The 20,499-nt window shown below is 40.0% G+C and overlaps 1 protein-coding gene across 3 annotated transcripts in view; it reads left to right on the top strand.

The window, feature by feature from the left end:
* The window catches only part of GAREM1 (GRB2 associated regulator of MAPK1 subtype 1), a 224,483-nt gene continuing 204,069 nt past the window's right edge, over positions 86-20,499 (top strand). Inside the window, exon 1 of one of the 3 annotated variants that reach the window (XM_003482054.4) lies at positions 86-358. In XM_003482054.4, the coding sequence (XP_003482102.3) occupies positions 238-358 (121 nt within the window). In that variant the 5' untranslated portion in view covers positions 86-237. Of the gene's footprint in view, positions 359-2,951; positions 5,586-20,499 lie in introns of those variants that run through there. The other 2 variants (XM_021096217.1, XM_021096218.1) reach the window with 2 other exon arrangements.

The following is a 20,499-nucleotide window of genomic DNA, read 5'->3' as shown; positions in this document are numbered from 1 at the left end:
GCTGCTGCGAGTCCTCTCCGGGCTTGAGGGCACGCGGGGCGCCCCAGCCATGCCCCGCAGCGGCAGCTGAGCCGGCCGCGGGCCCCCTCCTTCCCTCCCGGCCGCCGCGCCCCCGGTCAGCCCGCGGCGGGAGTGCCCGGCGCCCCCCGCGCGCCCCAGACCACGAGCGCGAGCAGCGGCGGCCGCCGAGGTGGTGCCGGCGGCGGCGGGAGCGCGGGGCCGGAGGAGGCGGGGAAGATGGACCCGGCGCCCTCGTTGGGTTGCAGCCTCAAGGATGTGAAGTGGAGCTCGGTGGCCGTTCCGCTCGACCTGCTGGTCAGCACTTACCGGCTGCCCCAGATCGCGCGGCTGGACAGCGGTGAGTCCCCGCCCGCGGACCGCAGTCTCGGCGCGGCTGTGCGCGCGTGTAGCTCGGGAGGGTGGGACCCGGTGGGAGTGGGCTGCCCACCCCTGTAGCGTTGGACTTGGACAGAGCGGCTGCCGCAGCCTGGCGCGTTGCTCTGAACTCCCCCCCCCCCCCGCCCCAGCAACCTCTGGAGATGTGAAAATCACAGCCCTTGCAGTGTAATTAAAAAGGACGCAAAAAAAAAAAAAAAAAAAAAAAAAAGTAAGGAAACCTCTGCAGATAGTAATCTTGGAGGCGAGCTGTCCCTCCCCTCCAGCCTGTAGGAATTACTCAACCTGGAAAACCCTGAAGAGTTGTCTTAGACAACTTTCTTACAAAATAATTGTGCTTTGGGTGGCATCTTTATTTTGGATGCTCTCCTCCCCCTTCCCCTCCCCCACAAGAAGCAGATTTTAGGGGAAAAGCTCCTGGGTGACCAATGAAAGGGATCACATTTCTTGGAGACCTTTCATTACGGCTTGTCTGTTTGGTTTCACTGAACTGAAAGTAATTTAGGGCTGTGTGTAGAAAATGTTTTTAGTGGAAGTGATGGTATGCTTAAGGTTAATTATTAGCGCATTTCGAGCCTGGAAAAAATTGAAACCTATATTGACTTGGAACCTGAGCTCAGAACTAAGAAATGCTTGTTTCCTCAAATTGTCAACCAGAAACCAATCAAACGTCTCCCAGCTGTTTGTTCTGCAGGGTGACATCTGCAAACAAGTAGATAGATGTGCATACTGTCAAGCAAGTATATACCTTTCAGTTTGAGAGTTGTGACATACAAGGTGGCAATTTAGGTGTGTTTTGTCTTTTGTGTTTTCATGATAACTTCCGTTGATTTTGGCTTCATAGGATTTCAGAACGTTGGCAGAAACAAGCTGCTGCCGGGCTGCTCGAAGCACCTGGACCCAGGCTGGCAGACAGGCAGATAGAGCTCTGATCACACAGGCCAAGTCAGGAGAGCACTGAGCAGGAAGATGTCATTTCAAGTCACAAGGACTTGGGTTACTCCTTTTCTGGAGTACTGTGTGTGTAACATGAGACATATAACCGTCCAAAGGCATTTTTGTTCCCTTTCTTATCTGTGGGGTTAGTTAGATTAGACATTTGAAGTACTGATTTGAAAAATAAAGGCAAGCAAGAAAGTTCATGAAAGCTGGAAAACAGCCTTGGCATGCTTGCTGGCCTTGTTTAGTTGCTGGTGGTAAGGGTGGGCATTGAGAATAAATTAGGAGTTTTAAAACTAGTAATGAAGTGCAGATGAATTCAGGGAAGGGTAGGTGGTGTGTGGAAGCATTTCTGCTTAGAGTGGGGTGCTTTAAATCTGTATCTGTGGATCTAAATCAGAGAGTGTGTGTGTGTACTCAGTATTTCATTTACTCTTTTGCTGTGCAAAATTTTGTGTTTTGGAAGGTTATGAGTCCTCACCTTTTCTGATGGTCTCTCATTTCCTCACCCTCCAACGAAACTTCCTAACCAGGCAGGGAACATTAATGCGTGTGGCGTAAAAGTCACACCGAGGTTTCATTAAACTGAAAGTTTCAAAGAGGCTGAATATCACTTGCAGACATTACTTTGAGCTTTATTATCCACTTTCCTATCCCGGCCATTCATAAAAAGGATCTGAATCAGCAGTGTACTCATCCCACACTTCTTTTTAAAATTAGGACGTGGGTAGCAAGTCTTAACACTGTGTCCTTTCAAGCTGTAAAATGGATTTTGATCACTATATGTGTAATTCCAGTTATTTCTTGTAAATTTTCTCTTATTACCACTTGAGAATCACAGTGCCATACACAGATTTGGAATCATAGTCAAATACTGCTTTATACCTGTTTCTTTCTTTCTTTCTTTTTTATTTAATGATTTTTATTTTTTCCATTATAGCTGGTTTACAGTGTTCTGTTAATTTTCTACTGTACAGCAAGGGACCCAGTCTACCTTGTTTCTTTAACTTACTCCCATCTTATTTAATTTTTTTTTTAATAGCTGCATGATATTCCATGGCATGATGGCTGTACCACATACCTAGTCCCCTGCAGTGGACATCAGGCTGCTTCATTTTTAATTATTATTAAGTTGTGATATAGTGAATACTCTTGCACATAAATCTGTTTGTTTGGGTTAGGATATAACCTGCTGCATAAGCATGTAATTCCTTTTTAAGCCCTTGATACACATTGTCAAATTGCTTTAGAGACTAAAGATTATACTTATTTATACTCAAATGAGAATTGTGGGAGTACCGGTTTCCCCGACAGCCTTAAAATACTAAGTACCTTACAAACAAACAACCAAACCAAAAAACAAAACCAAAAAAACTTTGCTAATTTCATGAGGGGAAAGTGTTAGATTACCAACTAAATTTGGATAGACTTTAAAAGAGTTGATCATAGCTTCCATACTTACTTTTTAAAATGTTTCACAGTGGCATTTCTGTCCTGGCTCAGCGGTTAATGAACCTGACTAGCATCCATGAGGATGTGGATTCGATCCCTGGCCTTGTTCAGTGGGTTAAGGATCCAGTGTTGCGGGTGAACTGTGATGTAGGTCACAGCCTCAGCTCAGATCCCATGTTGCTGTGGTGTAGGCCGGCAACTACAGCTCCGATTTGACCCCTAGCCTGGGAACTTCCATATGCTGCTGTGGCCCTAAATGACAAATAAATAAATAAAATGTTTCGCAGGAATGCTTAGAACATATTACAGACAGGCTGCCATATTTATAAATACTATATGTGAACTCTCAAGTTTGGTACAGTCCTCATCCTGTGTATGTCCTTTTGCCAGTTTTAGTACTGCAGGTATGTTTTACGCATACACACACCCTATACTTAGACATGAAAGGTAGTCATTTTCCAAATCACTTGTTTTCAGAGAGGTTAGAAAGAAATTGAAAAACATGCCAATAGTTGCCATTATGCTAAGTAAAAAACTATTGGCTAATTGTAAGCAATCATTAAAGAACATTAAACACTCATTTCATAACTGTTGATTATTGAATGCCTACTATGTGCTGGTACATTTCTAAGCGCTTGGTGTATATTGTCGCAAATCCTTAGCACCCCACTTTAAGGACTTGGGGAACCTGAGATTTAGAGAAATTGAGTGACATACCTAGTAAATGATGGACTGTGATTTGCAGCCAGCTTTCTGACTCTAAAGACAGACCTTTTATCTCAAACTGTACTACTTCCTTATAGTAAGTGAGAGTAGGTTCAGAGTAGGTCTGACATCTGCTCTAAATAGCCCCACTGTCTCTGAGAGCTGGAGGACTGGAAAGTCAATATTTTTAAAACAGCATAGACATCATCCTCATCCATCATATTTAGATGATCTACTCCCCAGAGGAGCGGCTGAAATGAAGGGGCAGAGAAGAGAATATGGAATCAAAGAAAGAAGGGGAAAAGTGGAGTCTGAGGACTCAGGGTGTGTAAATGTTTCTGTTGAGATTTGATTACTCCTCAGGACAGTTGTCCTACTATCAACTACACAGTAAATAAAGAGCTTTCCAGTTCTTCACATCTTGCGTGTCACTCTTGAAATGCCATTCAGTATTTCACCCCCACGTGGTGAAATTTGTCATCATATAAGATAAATACAGAATTAGTATGTCTTTATGGAATGGTCTCATGAGTCTTTCTGGAGACTAAAAGAAAAGTACTCTAGCCATTCTCCTTAGGACTGAGACGCATATCTCATCAGCCAAGGTCTAACCCCTGTCAGCCATGCTGTCAAGGTCAGATATTTCATCTCATCATCAATCTTAGAAACCGTTGGCTGTAGAACCAAGTTTAACAAATGTGTTTATGACCTAGAAGAGTGTGGAGGGAATGCTAATCCTCACCCCATCCATCATCAACTCATTCTCACCTAAAGCAAGGTAGGTATTGAAGGTGTCTCTTCAGTATTTTGTCTTGGAAGGGTTCTGACGCGTCCTCCTACAGCAGTGTGCTTCCAACTTTTTTGCTCTTGTGGTGTCTAAAAGGCTCTGTAAAACCCTGCATCCTAAGCATGTTTTTAAGCTAATTGCTAAAACTTTTCTCCTAAGTTCACATAGCTGCAAAGAATGTCATTTTTCAGCATATTGTAAATGTTGACTTTTTAAATTGTTACGTCATTTAAAAACCTCCAGTTGGATCTATGTGTTTTTTAAATGCCCAAATAAGTTAACAGTTAAAATGTTTACATGTTTCCTTTTCCTCCTTAAATTCGTATTTCTATTTCCTTTCCCTGACAAAATTCTATCCCAGTGTAATACAGTTTTTTTTTTTAATTTATTTTTTTATTTTTTAGAAGAAGGAGGATTTATTACTTGCAGCAAGTAAGAAGGACACGGGGGCGGGACCTTTCCCAAAACAATGTTTCACAATGTAATACAATTTTGTGCTTGAAAGTGTCCTATTGATCACTCTGTCATAGTCTCTGTAACAAAAAAAAGTATAAATTGAAACCTAATATTTTATATTTCTTTTGGCCCTAAGGCTCTTTTTATTTAAATATTTCAGATTGTTTAAAACAAAGATCTGGAAATTAAGTTACCCAAATTTAAGACTGGAGACCGGCATCAGCATTTTTATTTGTTTCTTTGTTAGTCACCTAGGTCTTTACACCCTGGGGGTAATGCAGATTAGAAAGGTCTGATGTAGGTGGTGCAAAGGCATTGCTTTTGTAAAGTGAGAGGAGAACCTTCCCGAAGGGGAGGTAGTGAAGGTCAGCTTGCATTCAGCTGGGGATGAAATGTCCCTCCATCACAGTCAGGGTCCCAGGCAGATGAATTTTTAGACAAGAGAATACATATGGAAGTTGGAGATTTGGAAATTAACTCCCGTATCGCTGTGATGGTGAACCCCTTGGGAAGTGTTGGCTTTTGCCCCAGTTCAAAAAATGCTGGTCTAGAGCAGTGAAAGATGGGTCTTTGGTCCTTTTGCTGAAAGAAAGAGGAAGACCAAGACTGCTTGAACTGCCAGGGAGAGAGCAGTGAAGTTGGCGGGCATTGGAGGCAGCCGTGTAGGTAGATCGGCCGCAGCATCTCCGTCCCAGCTGTGTGGAGGAGGGAGCCGATGGTGAGCCCCAGGTGTGTGGAGACTCTGGGATCTTCACTGTTTGCCTTCTGCAGAGCTCCTTCTCTAACTTTACCTTTTAGGTGCCTGGAGGGCTGATGGAGCTGAAATGGGGACGCTCAGATTGCAGTGAAGGTCAGAGGTGTTTCTGGATTCATGTTTTATCTATGCAATTAGTATAAATTCCCCAAATCTGTTCCACGATGGATGTTACTTTCATGTATATGTAAAATTGTACATATGAAATATATATATATATATATATATATATATATGTAAACTTTTTTCTAAAGTAGCTTAATGTATGTCTTGTTCCAGGAAGATGTGTTATGCTTATCTGGTTTCTTTCCCCTTGCGCTCCAAAGCATGAGGGTACATATGCCCCAGGTGAGAGAGACAGTAGCTTAAAGGATGCTAGATTTGGAGCCTAAAACCTTCGTTTAGTTACAGTATGGCTGTTTCATAGCCATATGATTGATCTTGTTCAGATCTTTTAATCCCTTCAACTGGTAGTTTTCTCATGCAGAAAAAATTGTACATTACGCTTGCCTTTGAATTTCATAGTTGTTCATTTGTTTATTCACTAAGTTAATATTTGATAAGGGCTTACTATATGTCAAGCCCTATTACAGATATTGGGATAGCAGCACTGAACAAATCAGACGAAAATTTCTGTCCTCGGAGTTCCCGTTGTGGCGCAGTGGAAACGAATCCCACTAGGAACCATGAGGTTGCAGGTTCAATCCCTGGCTTTGCTCAGTGGGTTAAGGATCTGGCATTGCCGTGAGCTGTGGTGTAGGTCGGCAGCTGTAGCTCTGATTAGACCCCTAGCCTGGGAACCTCCATATGCCACAGGTGCAGCCCTAAAAAGCAAAAAAAAAAACCTCTGTCCTCATGCAGCCTACATTCTCGTATGTCTACTTACTATGGTAATTAAATGCAATAATATATGTAAAATACATGTGTATGCAAAACAGTGTACATATATAAGATTGGAGTAGTAGAGGTTCAGATCAGTTGAGAGGGAGGCTCCAGAGTATATTATTCAAGCAACAGAAGTACAATGAATAATAAATAGGTTTTAGGAGTTCCGTCGTGGCTCAGCAGTATCCATGAGGATGTGGGTTCGATCCCTGGTCTCATTCAGTGGGTTAAGGATCCAGCATTGCCCTGAGCTGTGGTGTGTGTAGACCGGCAGCAACAGCTCCGATTCAGCCCCTAGCCTGGGAACCTCCATATGCCGCCGGCGCGACCCTAAAAGACAAAAACTACCCACAAATACGTAGATTTTATTATCCTCATACAGATAAAGAAACTGAGGGAAATGCTGTTGGTGACTTAGTCCATTTATTTCTGAATATTCCAGGTTGATCCCAGTAATCCACAGGTTATAAAAAGATGATGTAAGGTCTTTATCAGAGAGAAAGTCTTTTATTTTTATTTATTTATTTATTTATTTTATTTTATTTTTTTGTCTTTTTGCTATTTCTTTGGGCCGCTCCCGCAGCATATGGAGGTTCCCAGGCTAGGGGTTGAATCGGAGCTGTAGCTGCCAGCCTACGCCAGAGCCACAGCAACGCGGGACCCGAGCCGCGTCTGCGACCTACACCACAGCTCACGGCAACGCCGGATCGATAACCCACTGAGCAAGGGCAGGGACCGAACCCGCAACCTCATGGTTCCTAGTCGGGTTTGTTAACCACTGCGCCACGATGGGAACTCCAGAGAGAAAGTCTTTTAAATTATAACCCAAGATTTGGTTTGGGAGAGAAAAATTAGGGAAGGAACTTTTAACTTAATCCAGAATCATTTGTGAGTCTGACCAGATGATACTGAGAAGCTTGAATCTTTTTTTTAGCGCTCATTGCTGCTTTTATTGGATTGATGATGGTTTTCTGAGCACCTATAGTTTTATAATTGTTAGCAGGAAAGAAGTGCCTCTTGTGATGTTATGTACAAGGTGGGTTATGAAGAAAGCCATAGTCTTTTATATACCATATACTTTCCTCTCATTATCACGTATTCTAGTTGACTCTGTCTAAAAATTATGAGAAAAAAAAATAGAGGACCTTGTGAGGTCAGTGGATGATGATCAGCATTTAGAACCATAAGACAAGATTTGGACACGGCCCCTTGAATACGCTTGCTTTCCAAGTATGATGGCTGTTTTGAAAGTCATCAGTGAGTATCCACATGCCCAGTAAAAAAAAAAAAAAAAAAAATCTGAAGATGCTCAGTTTGTCTGTAAAAGGAAAACTGGTTTGACCATTGAGGTTGACTGCATCATAGTTTAAAGGGAGAATATTTTAGTCTCTTTACCTCATTTGGCTCCCTTATGGAAATAGCAAGTTCTAGTAGACCAGCTTGTAAACTCGTTTATTTTTGTTTGAAATTCCTGAGGTATCTGTCTTTTCACTTACTGAGCTGCAATTCTAGGAAGACTCATAAACTCCCTCTCATCTTCGACAGGACGATCGATCTTAAGAATACCTCTCATATGCAACGTGAAAAATAACTTTTATTGCTGGTGTATGTATTATTTTGTCGTACTTGACAAAATATAAGATACCTGCTAAAATATTTTTTTAATCTCGTGGGATTAATTCTTTTTTTAGATGACATTTCCACATAAAGATGCTCCCCCACATCTCAACCTCCACACCTATTCCCAGTTCCACAATAATGTTTATTTGAATTTCAGGTTAAAGGTAATTAAAGTAATTTTTACTATTTCTAGCACAATGCCTCATACATAGGAGGCACAACAAGCATTTAATAAACGAAGGAATGAATCTCAGTTTTAAAAATGTTAAGGTCCAAAATCTCTATATTTTTTCAACCAATGTTTGACCTCTACAAGTCATAGAATTTCACTTTCATTTCAATTGAAATACGTGAACTAAGATGGTAGGTCCTAAAATTAGCAGTAGGAAAAATAGAGACAGGTGGACCATCATGATGAAATAATGATTCTTTGGGTCGTTAGTTATCAATATTTTAAATAAATTATTTCTAGAAATTACAACTCATTTTAGATTTTTTGCTTTCTCGTGAGTTCTTTCAGAAATTAAGATGCCATATGTAGCTATGTCATTGAACTTTTAATTTTGTATGAACTAGAATGCATTCATCTTTGGAACTAGTCAGCTCTTACTACAATAAAGAAAAGCCTCATTTGATAGCCAGCTACCCATTTAACTATCCTTTGTCTCATCTTCTCAGGGCACCAAGGATTTTACTTCTAAGCAAAGCCCCTTGGCTTAAATAGTGTTACAAAGCTGCAACTGCTAATTTGGTACAGTTGTCATCTTCCTAGAATAGCCCCAAGATTGACTTGAAACCATCGTGTCTTAATCCCAGACCATGAGTTTCCTTTTATGCCATTGTAGGAGTATACATGGTGGTCAAAGAAAGAGGAAAAGCCAATGTTCCTGAGCCCTTTTCTAGTTCTGTGGATGATTTACTTTATACTGAGAGGGCAAGTCATTTTAATTGATTCTGCTAATTCTTAAACCTAGTTTGAAGTATTTAAATACCACTTGGGCTTTGGTGGCTTAAGTAGTTGTTTAATAAATATCCAGTTACTGAATTTAAAATGCAATGTGAAGTCTTATAGTTATGAAGCTATTTGTTATTCAGGTTAATATTTAACATGGACAGTAAGTGATTATGAGTAGGCCTGGTTATAGGTAGAGAGGAATGAGCAGTGCTTGTGTTTGTATCCTTGTGAGATTTAAAATAGGTTATGTTCTGGTTTTTTGTTCCACTCAGTAGAGAAAAATTTCCTTGGTCAGATTTTTTTTTTTTTCCAAGATGATAGTTTTCTCAATATCAGACTTTAAGATGTTAAAATGGGCATTCCCATTGTGGCTCAGCGGAAACTAATCTGACTAGGATCTGTGAGGATACAGGTTTGATCCCTGGCCTTGCTTGATCAGTGGGTTAAGGATCTGGCGCTGCTGTGAGCTGTGATGTAGGTCGCAGATGTGGCTCGGATCTGGTGTTGGCTGTGGCTATGGTATAGGTCAGCGGCTGCAGCTCCAACTTAACCCCTACCCTGGGAATTTCCATATGCCATGGGTGTGGTCCTAAAAAAAAGACCAAAAAAAAAGATGTTAGAATGAAAATTTGCTCTTAATAATTAGTTCACATTGACAGTATTTTCCTCCCAGTAGGGAACTAGATTCAACTGGAAAAGGGTTAATATTTGCTTCACTATTTTAGAACATAGCTGTTATCTTGTAGGTAATTAGGAAGCACTGGTTATAGGAGATTTTGTCATCATGATCATGATTTATTTTTCATCCATTCAAAAAAAGGTTAATGAAATGCCAGAGGAAACCCACTTGAATAATTCCAGGACATCCATCCATATAGATGCTGTTCTCTGTGATTGACATTCACTTTGAATTGCCACTCTCTTCCCTTAGCAGTGATGGCAGGTAAGGGATGGTTGGAATCAAGGAACTAACATCTAGTGTGTTGTCATTTCTGGTCCTCAGTTGCTTATGCTCTGAGATCTGTGGTTTGTTTCAGGTTAACCTTTAAAGTAACCCAGAAAGTCCATTTCTACCTGAACCACTTACCCACAAAAATCAGTCAAGTACCAGACTCAAGTTAAAAACAATTTAATTCATTATGCCTGGAGACCGAGAGAGAGAGAGAGAGAACGAGCTTTTAGAAGTTTCAGATTACTTTTTCAAAAATAGGTAATGTAAAGCTTTATTAAGATATTGTGCTGTTTTTTTCCTGTTGCTTTTTGGTCTATTAAGAGGAAGAGAGCCACTGAGAGTAGACAGGATCAAGAGAAAAACTGTCACAAGCTCGTCATGGCCAGCAGGTACATCATTTTAGGTTAATTCCAGTTGTGCATAACAGAGACCCCACCTCTCCAGCCCCCCATCCCCCACCAATGGCTTATACAGCATGGAGAGTTCTTTCTTTTTCATATGAAGGAACCTACATGGTCCAGGATGATAGAACAGATCCCTAACGTCAAGGATCCAGGCTCCTCCTGTCTTTCTGCTCTGTCATCCTCAGCAGATAGTTTTCAGTTTGTGGTTCTCAGTGGCTGCTGGAGCTCTAGCCATCATGCTTGCATCCCAGACAGGAGGAAGGGCCAAAGGGTATGTCTTACCACCAGTCCTACACTGCACTTACATCTCTGTGGTCAGGATTTTCATCCTTGTAGGTGGGTAGGCACTGAAGTCTTTGACCCAGGCGCAGTGCGCAGGGGTTTTTACTGCAGGAGAGGGTAGCATTGAATTTGGGAGCTGCCTAGCAGCCTCTCCCACTCAAAGTTTTTGCTGTAATGCCTCTTTACTTTTTTCTATTACTCAAAACTTACTCAGTAGTCATGCCCTAATTTCTTGACATCTCCTTGTTCAGGGTCTTCCTCAGCTAAGAGTGTAGGAATTTCTTGCCTCAACTTCCTTTTCTCTCTTCATTCTTGAGCTAAAACCTTAAAGTAGTTCTTTTTTTTTTTAAATTTAATTTTAATTTTTTGCTTGTTAGGGCTGCACCCTGTGGCATATAGATGTTCCCAGGCTGGGGTGGAGTTGGAGCTACAGCACAGCCACAGCAACGCCAGATTAGAGCCACATCTGTGACCTATACCACAGCTCTTGGCAGTGCCAGATCTTTAACTCCCTGAGCAAAGCCAGGGATCAAACCCCCATCCTCATGGATACTGGTGGATACTAGTCGGGCTCGTTACCACTGAGCCACAACAGGAACTTTCTAATTTTTATTTTTTATTGGAATATAGTTGAATTACAATGTTGTGTTAGTTTCAGGTATACAGCAAAGTGATTCAGTTATATATATTCACATGTATTCTTTTTCAGATTCTTTTCCCATGTAGGTTATTACTGAACATTGAGTAGAGTTCCCTGTGCTGTATAGTAGGTCCTTCTTGGTTATCTGTTTTATATGTAGTAGTATGTATATGTTAATCCCAAACTCCTAATTTATCCCTTCCCCTGCACCTTTCCCTCTTTTTAAGAGGCCTTTTGTTAGAGGTGGAAGTACTTTATCAATAAGCCACAAAAAGTTGTATATTTTTAAGAAATGGTTGTTAGAAGGTGTTCTCATATCATTTTTTGGTTTGCCTACTTTTCAGATTTTTGCCCCTGACCTGATACATAGTGGGGATAGTTGTTCAGTTTTTTTTTTTTTTTTTTAAATGCTTTTTTCACTGCTCTATTTCTTTTTCCAGAGAGGCTTGGTGGTCAGTTTAGTTTTTTGTTTTTGTTTGAAAACATACTTACCATGTTCCCCACAGATACCATTATGATAGAGAATTTGGAAAGTGGGGACAGAAAGTGATAGAAATGAGTATCAGTATTAATTCCAGAGGTTATATAACTTGTTATGTAACCATTATTAGCATTTTCTTATTATGCAGGCATGGCATATAAATGGAGAATAAAAGTGGGACCAAACTATATATACAACTACTTTTTCAATTTTACATTATATCATGAGCATTGTCTTTCACTGCTAATATTCTTTGAAAATAAAATTGTCATGACCGAAGACAGTTCTGTCATTACCAAATAATTGATATTTATTTGACCATTTTTCACTTGCTAGACATTTAGTTGTTTTAAGTGTCATGTTTTTCGAGGCTAGCTTTATGTTTAAATTTATCATTTTTGTACATCATTTCATTATTTTGGGTTCCTGGAAATGGAGTTAGCACTCAGATTTTATTATTTTTAGATTGTTGATATGTATTGCTAAATTGTATCTAGGAGAGTTTGTACCATTAGCAGTGAATGAATAATATTGCATGTCATTGAATATCATAGGTCTTTGCTAATTTAGGTAGCTTAAAAATTGGCACTTTTTCTAATTTGTATTTCTTTGATGACTAGTAGAATAAATTCAGTAATTTATATCATATTTCTTTGTGAATTTTATGAGTTTTTCATTTAGTTTTTTTGGTAGAGTTTTTTTCCCCCAAAGCTTCTGTAATAAAAATAAAATCCTAGTGTTCTTTATTTTTGTTTTCTACAGGGTGTTTATAAAATATCTCCAGGTTTTATGTGGATTTAATCACTTTTTAAACTTCCTTTCTGTGTTTCCTTCAGTTAATGTTCAAAAATAGGTATTACCTCTGTTTCCGAAATTGAATAATTGTGATTACTTTTCTTCATCGAGCCGGATATTGGCTTTAAATGTTATGTTCAGTGTTGCATTGTGGCCAGTCAATAATCTCATGAAAATTTTAGTGAAACAGTATTGTGTGTTCACAACTATAATTATAAGTATTTGAGTCCAAGTTTTGGAGAGTTCCCCACTGGTGTGTCATTGTTGATAAATTCCTGTGCTTTGCATGTAACTAAGCTGACAAACTTGGCTTGTCACTCTTTGGTTTTAAAGACTAGGAATAAATGGACAGGTTTATAAAAAATATTTCATTATTTTTACCTGTAATCTGTAACATACCCTGAAGTGCTACATTTGGGCAGTTAGAGTTTTTATGCCATTTCATTCAATTCTTGTTAAGCATTGCATTCCATGGGGTTAACATACTTAAAAAACAGAGCAAGCACAAGTCAAAACCGAACACTACATTCACAAAAAATGAAAAGTACTCAAGCATAAAATAAATGGAACCCATCCAACCAAAAAAAGAAAGGAAGAATGGAGAATCATAGAATCAACTGGAAAACAAGGTTTAAAATGGCAATAAATACACATCTATCAATCATCACCTTAAATGTCAATGGAATATATACACAATGGAATACTACTCAGCTATAAAAAGAATGAAATAATGCCATTTGCAGCAACATGAAAGGAACTAGAGACTCTCATACTGAGTGAAGTAAGTCAGAAAGAGAAAGACAAATACCATATGATATCACTTATATCTGGTATCTAATATACAGCACAAATGAACCTCTCCACAGAAAAGAAACTCATGGATTTGGAGAACAGACTTGTGGTTGCCTGGGGATAGGGGAGGGGGAGTGGCATGGATTGGGAGTTTGGGGTTAATGGATGCAGACTTGCTTTTGGAGTGGATTAACAATGAGATCCTGCTGTGTAGCACTGAGAACTATGTCTGGTTACATATGGATGGAGCATGATAAGGGGAGAAAAAAGAATGTATACATGTTATGTGTGACTGGGTCCCCATGCTTTACAGTGGAAAAAAAAATTGTGTTGGGGAAATAACAATAATAAAAAAAAGAGTTGCATTCCAGCAATTTGAGAGGCTGTTGAAGCTTAGAATCTGAGTGCAGATGCAAGGGAATAAATACTTTAGAGATTCACAGGTATCTTCAAGACCTAGAGAGAAGCAAACATAATAGTTTGAATGTCATTTCATTTCCTTGGTTGAGTATCTGTGCAAATGTTGACTTCAATGTAATGGATAAGGCGAAGGGAACCAGAGATAAGAGAAGGAAAGCCTTGTTTAATTCTCTGTATGTATAGGTAGTGATTGTTGGGGGAATAAAATACGTGTCCCATTGCCAGCTTGGCACCTGAGGACTCTATAAATAGTTGTCTTTATCAGAGGCTTGAGGTGACAGTTGCTGAGAGTACAATACAAGATGACTTTAAGGGGATCTCTTAGCACCAAAGAATAAACCTCAAATTAACTTTACCAGGAATCAGGTAGCTCCAGAATGTGCCTGCCCCTTCCCCCAGTCTTCTCTCTCTCTCTCTTTTTTTTTTTTTCCTTTACTCCATTGAGAAGATGGCAGTCTGAGCCGGTTGTGTGCAATTGAATAAAATCGCTACCAGAGGAGTTTCAGGGTAATAAGTGGAGACTAGAGGAAGAGGGAAGAAGAAAAATACATGAATATTGTCGCAATGAAGCGAAGCTTCATTTCTTCTAATTATAAACATGTATTCACTACTAAAAATTTCAGTACAGGAGTTCCCGTTGTGACTCAGTGGGTTAAGGACCCAGTGTTTTCTCTGTGAGGATGCTGGTTCAATCCCTGGCCTTGCTCATTGGGTTAAGGATCCAGAGTTGCCGTGGCTGTCGCATAGGCTGCAACTGCAGCTCCAGGTCAGCCCCTGGCCAGGGAACTTCCATATGCTGCAGGTGTGGCCATAAAAAGAAAAAAAAAAAAACTTTTGAATACATGAAAATATTTAAAAACTAAAGAGAATCTGCAGTCCCACCACCTTCAGATAACTTGGTAACTGTCCTTTTTCATGCTTCCTCTATTCTCTTTTAACTCTCTTGCTCTTTCACTCATAATTTTTTGGAAATGGAGCATTTTAACTACCACCTTCTTCTTCTTCTTTTTTTTTTTTGTCTTTTTGCCTTTTCTAGGGCTGCACCCTCGGCATATGGAGGTTCCCAGGCTAGGGGTCTAATTGGAGCTGTTGCTGCCGGCCTACACTAGAGCCACAGCAACGCCAGATCCAAGCCAAGTCTGCAGCCTACACCACAGCTCACGGCAACACCGGATCCTCAACCCATGAGCAAGGCCAGGGATCGAACCTGCGACCTCGTGGTTCCTAGTCAGATTCGTTAACCATTGAGCCATGGTGGGAACTCCTACCATTTCTTTTTTACTTTCTCCCTTCACATTAACCCCCATTCCTCTAATTCAACCCTGCCTACTCTAATTATCCAGGAGTATTGTTTGTATTTTTTTCCATACTCATAAAATCCTACATCAGTAGTAGATATATTGGTTCCAGGACCCCTGCAGATACCAAAATCCATGGATGTTCAAGTCCCTTACATAAAATGGCATAGTACATGGCCCTCTGTATCCACATCTGCATCCATGGATTCCAACCAATCTTGATGCAGAGACATACACTGAAACAGAATCCTGTAGTTGCTTTATGAAAAGAGGATTATATTATGCATACTTATATATTATACATACTTATTTTTGACTTCTTATTTATGTCACTCCTGGGAATCTTTCTAAATCATTTGGTGTAAAGCACATCCATATCATGGATATATTCTTATGTTGATGGGTGTTTGGCTTGTGTCTAGCTATTGGCCTCTGTTAATGATGCTTCACTAAGCCTCAATGTACATAGTATCATTCATTTGTTTATTATTTCTATAAAAATCTGCGGTTTCTGTCACATATCTTTTACTTCTTCAAAACATCTTTGATGGCATTGTCGTCCTCATTCTCTTAATCTCACATAAAAGGACCAAAATTAAATCGTTTTAGGAAAAAAAATTTATTTATTTATTTATTTATTGGTCTTTTCTAGAACTGCACTTTCGGCATATGGAGGTTCCCAGGCTAGGGGTCCAATTGGAGCTACAGCTGCCAGCCTACACCACGGCCACAACAATGTCAGATCCAAGCCGCGTCTGTGACCTACACCACAGCTCACAGCAACGCCAGATCCTTAACTCACTGATCCAGGCCAGGGATCGAACCCGAAACCTTGTGGGTCCTAGTCGGATGCGTTAACGACTGAGCCACGATGGGAACTCCGGAAAAAAAAAATTTTGATTTTTGGACAGTGACTCTTCTATCACAGTATCAAAACCCAATTCACCCCAGTGGGACTGATTTAATAGAATGGCTTAAATGCTGTCCAAAAAGTTGGTAAGAATTCTCCTTTCCATCATTGATTTATGGAGTTCATTTCTCCAACTCTTGACAAAATTAGATATTATAAAGTTTAAAAGAAATATTTGCCAAGCTGATGGATACCAAATAAGCTGTCATTGCTGTGTTAATCTGCATTTCCCTGACCATTAGTGATTTTTTCGCCCTTTTTATGTGTCTTTTTATCACTTAAGACTTCTACACATTGAAATACTTTTGCTGCTCTATCTGTTGTCAACTTATTCTTGCCAGTTTCTAGATGCCGTTTGTATATTAAAGAGATATTTTTTCTTGTTTACATTTAACTTTTCTATTGATTTTGTTTATATGTATCCATTTAAGAGTTTAACATTTTTACTTGGACAGACAAATCTCTTTTTCTTGGGTTTTCACTCTTGGCTGAGAAAGTGACTCCTAGATATTCTGGGAGGATTTTTTTTTTTTTTTTAATTTTTAATTTAAGTCTCTGGTCTGTCTGGAATTAATTTTTGCATATGATGTAAGATTTTTATTTTCTTCCAGACTGTTGTGCTAGCCCATTTATTCAAAAGTCTGCTTGAGCTAAATGGAACTATCTTTGTCCAATTAATTTTGTTCTTGAATAGTAGAAAAAAACACGCTTTAGCCACACCTGTCTTTTGGGGATTGCCTTGTGCTGTGGTCTAAGAACATATACGCTTAATGAAATCTGAAAATAATCCTTTATTCTCCAAAGAAAAGAAGTTGTGGCTAGAGCTGTCCCTAGCCTTGATTTACTCTTCTTTTCCAACGGCTGTGGGAGGCCTGAGATGTGTTTTTCTAAAGAAAATTTTAATTCATTTTAAAGCCAGTGCTACCCTGGTGAGTCTGGGAAATAATAGTAACTTGTTAAATGCCTTCTGGAAGCAGAGTCCAGATGCTTTGGCACTAAGTTTTCTCCAGGGAAGAATTTGTTTTAAAATGATACTTCGCTAGCTGCTGTATGTGCGTGTGTGTGTGTGTGTGTGTGTGTGTGTGTGTGTGTGTGTGTGAGAGAGAGAGAGAGAGAGAGAGAGGAAGAGAGAGAGAAGATGTGCTTTTTCAGAATTACAGAAGCATTTTCAAGTTGTATTCAACTTTAAACTACTTAATGAAAGTGTATTTACTCCATTATTTTTTGGATGAGGGGCACCCTTCATACACTATTCTTAAGGTATAGGTGTATTTATTGCTTTTAAAATCCCATAATGACCCACATCTGTTCATTTTTAAAAGCTTAAAATGAATTTTCTTACATTTTCCTGACCTCCTTCCAAATCTTGGATGGCATTGTTTTCCTGATTCCTCTTAATTTCACATGGAAGGAGCAAAATTAAATTTTTTTAGGAAAAACTTAGGGAAATGTAGACCTGATAGCCCAATGTCCCAGATTGTCTGCATAAACAAAAGGACAAATAAGTGTGAGAAGAGTCCTCACACAGAGAGCATTCCTTAAGACTTTTTCTACTATGTGATCTTTGCGCAAAAGTCCAATTTCTCAGTCCTGCATTCAGTGAGAAACTTTATGAGGTTGGAGTCAGGTGTGTTTAAAAGTTCCCTTTCTTCTCTTTTTAGACATGTCTTTCTGAGCCATCTGAGAGCAGGGATCCTGTCTTCTCTTTCCTTTGCACATTTTACAGGGTCTGGTAGAACCCCCAGAAATCCACTAGACGGATCAGAAATCCCCAGTGACTGGCTCAGGTCTCTCGGGGTGCACCAGCTTATCCCTAAAGTATTTGCAGGCTCCGCCCCTGGTCACACATAGGTATAAGCACTCTGCTCTTTACTTTCTGACCTTTTATCGAGTTCTGAGTTCCGGGCATGGAAAGAAGTGATCCTTCCAGCAGCCACGCCTTCCTGCTTCAGCTCAAGGGTTTTAGAGTCTTTCCCAGTCTCCTGACTTCTCACATTCTCTCAAACCTAGAAGAGACCCAGTATATGAATATGTGTCTTATGTTAGGACGTATTGAATTATATTGACATGTTTTAACCCTGTGAAAAGAAGGTGAAAAATATTGAGGCTGAGTAAAGCCAACTCAGCGCTCACATTTTGCTGGTAGACCATTGTTACCTGGCAATGCCATTTAACCAGAAGCTGTTTAATTTGTCCTAGTAGGTTGTGAGAACATATTTCAAAAGAGAAATGAACATATTTCACTGAGTCTTAAGGTACATGTTTTAATATCTCTGAAATTGGAGTGTGTGTTATAATTAATGGCATGTCCTGGTTTAATCAGCAATGTTTATTATTTTTCGATTGTTGTAAAATAATGACTGTATTACTGGTGGTGCCATCCTAAAATGCTTGCACTATGGTAGTTTCATGGAGTATCTTTGAGTCAGATACTTTGAAGTGCAAAGCATGCATATAAAACAAGGACCTTTAGTGGATGTCCCAATACAGGATAGGAAATAATCTAAATTGAACATTCAGGAGCAAGTAAGGTGAGTGACATATACAACTGTGACATAATTTTCCATTGTACCACGTTTTCTAGCTTTAAAAAATAACTTGATTTGCATATCCTCCAGTAAACTCTGACCTCCATAGGGCAGAGACCTCTCTTTCATGTTTCTCATTGTGTTTCCAGCACCCAACAGTTTACAAATTGTGTCACCTTGGCAACAGGTAGGGGTTCAATAGAGCTTTGTTTAAGCACTGTTCTTCTTTGACACAATCTCTCTCCCCCACCGCCTTTCTCTCTCACACACACACTCACATCCACAGTGTGATGAGTTGAATGGTGGCTCCCAAAGAGATGGGTCTGTGTTCAGGTTGCTGGAATCTCTTTGTTACCCCATTTAGAAAAGGGTTTTTGCAGGTTAATTAAATTAACAATTTTGAGGTCAGGTCATCCTGGATTATGTGGGTGGGCTCTAAATCCACTGACCAGTGTTGCTCCAAGAGGGGCAGAGGAGGGTTTGAGACAGAAGGGGAGGGAGAGATTGGAGTGATAGAGCCACAAGCCAGGGTTTGCCTGGAGCCACCAGAAGCTGGAAGAGGCAGGGAACAGACCCTCCCCTAGAGCCTTAGGGGAAGCACAGTCTTGCGATGGCTTGATTTTGGACTTTTGGCCTCCAAATGGGAATACATTTCTGTTGTTTTAAGCTGCTCAACGGGTGGAAATTTATTATGGCAGCCAGAGGAATCTCCTATACACATATGTACACACACATGCACGTAAGCACACACAACTTGCTGGCCTATAGTTTATTTTTTATTTTTATTTTATTAAAAAAATCATTACAGTTGATTTACCATGTTCTGTCAATTTCTGCTGTACAATAATAGTTTATTTTTTAAAATTAGAAGTTACTCATATGTAACCTCCATTTCTGGATTTTTACAAGGATAGAACATCCATCAGTAAGCTGGCAGATAAGTGGGATTGTAGGATATGGTTTTCACAGTGCTGTTCTGAGCAGCTGTAGATCACATGCACTCTGTCTTAAAAGCACAGTACCAAGTACTGGAAACTTGAAGGTGAGTTAAGGGCAGTCCCGATGCTCAAGGAGCTCAGGGGCCTGCTGGGGAGGTACATTCTTAGAATTAACTATTAACATGTTTATAATAAGCATGGAAATGCTTCATCCTTGAGGTCAGTTAATATTGCCAAGAGCTCTGGAGGCAGGTTTCACAGAAAATGCTAATTGACCACTGAGTTCTTCCCTGACCACTGAATAGGGTTTTGGTGGGTTTAGAGGAGGGAGGATGCTATTCTTGACAGAGGTTAGGAACATCCTGAACAGAGCCTTTGAAGGGGGTGATAGGAAATGAGGCCCCAAAGGCAGTGGGAAGCAGATCTTGAAGAGCTGTCACATGTTGAAGTTTGACCTTTATCCTGTGGCTTAACTGGTGGCTTTTAGCCTATCCTCCGCCTTTTATGGCATAAATAACACATGATAGCAGAATCCACTCAGATCCCCAATTCTGATGCACTTCAGTAAGAAATGGTAAATGATGAGCAGCAGCGAGATGTCGTAGCCTACCTCTTCCAATTCTCAGACCAGGAAGGAGTTTTTTTTCCTAATAACCTGTGAGCTTGTATTATCATTTGCAGTCTCTGGAGAGGCTCAGTGTAGAATCGTGGACCACATGCACTTCCTTGCCCAGCTAATGATAAACTCCATCCCTTTCTGTCTTAAGAAAACCTGTGAGAATTTGAATGGGAATCAAGTTTTTATGGAGAAACTTGAATCCATTCCAGCCTTTATTTTAAGAATAAATTATCTCACACATTAATATTTCACTAAATCCTTGTATTGAGCAACACCTTTTTCAGCCAGCTACATCACCCCATCACAGTGTGTGGACAAAGAGCTACATCTTGGTTCCTGTGCTACCCAGCAGGGTTCCAATGCACAGAAGGGCTCCTCCAGCGCTTGCTAGCATGAACCTTGGGGAAATGTTAAAGGGCTTTCAATATGGGAAAGGCCCAATCACATTTAGGCTCTAGAAGGATTGTTCTGGTATCATTTTGGAAGGTCAT

The sequence above is a fragment of the Sus scrofa genome, chromosome 6, assembly GCF_000003025.6.
Source record: "Sus scrofa isolate TJ Tabasco breed Duroc chromosome 6, Sscrofa11.1, whole genome shotgun sequence".
NCBI lineage: Eukaryota > Metazoa > Chordata > Mammalia > Artiodactyla > Suidae > Sus > Sus scrofa.
This window is presented reverse-complemented; position numbering and strand designations above follow the sequence as displayed.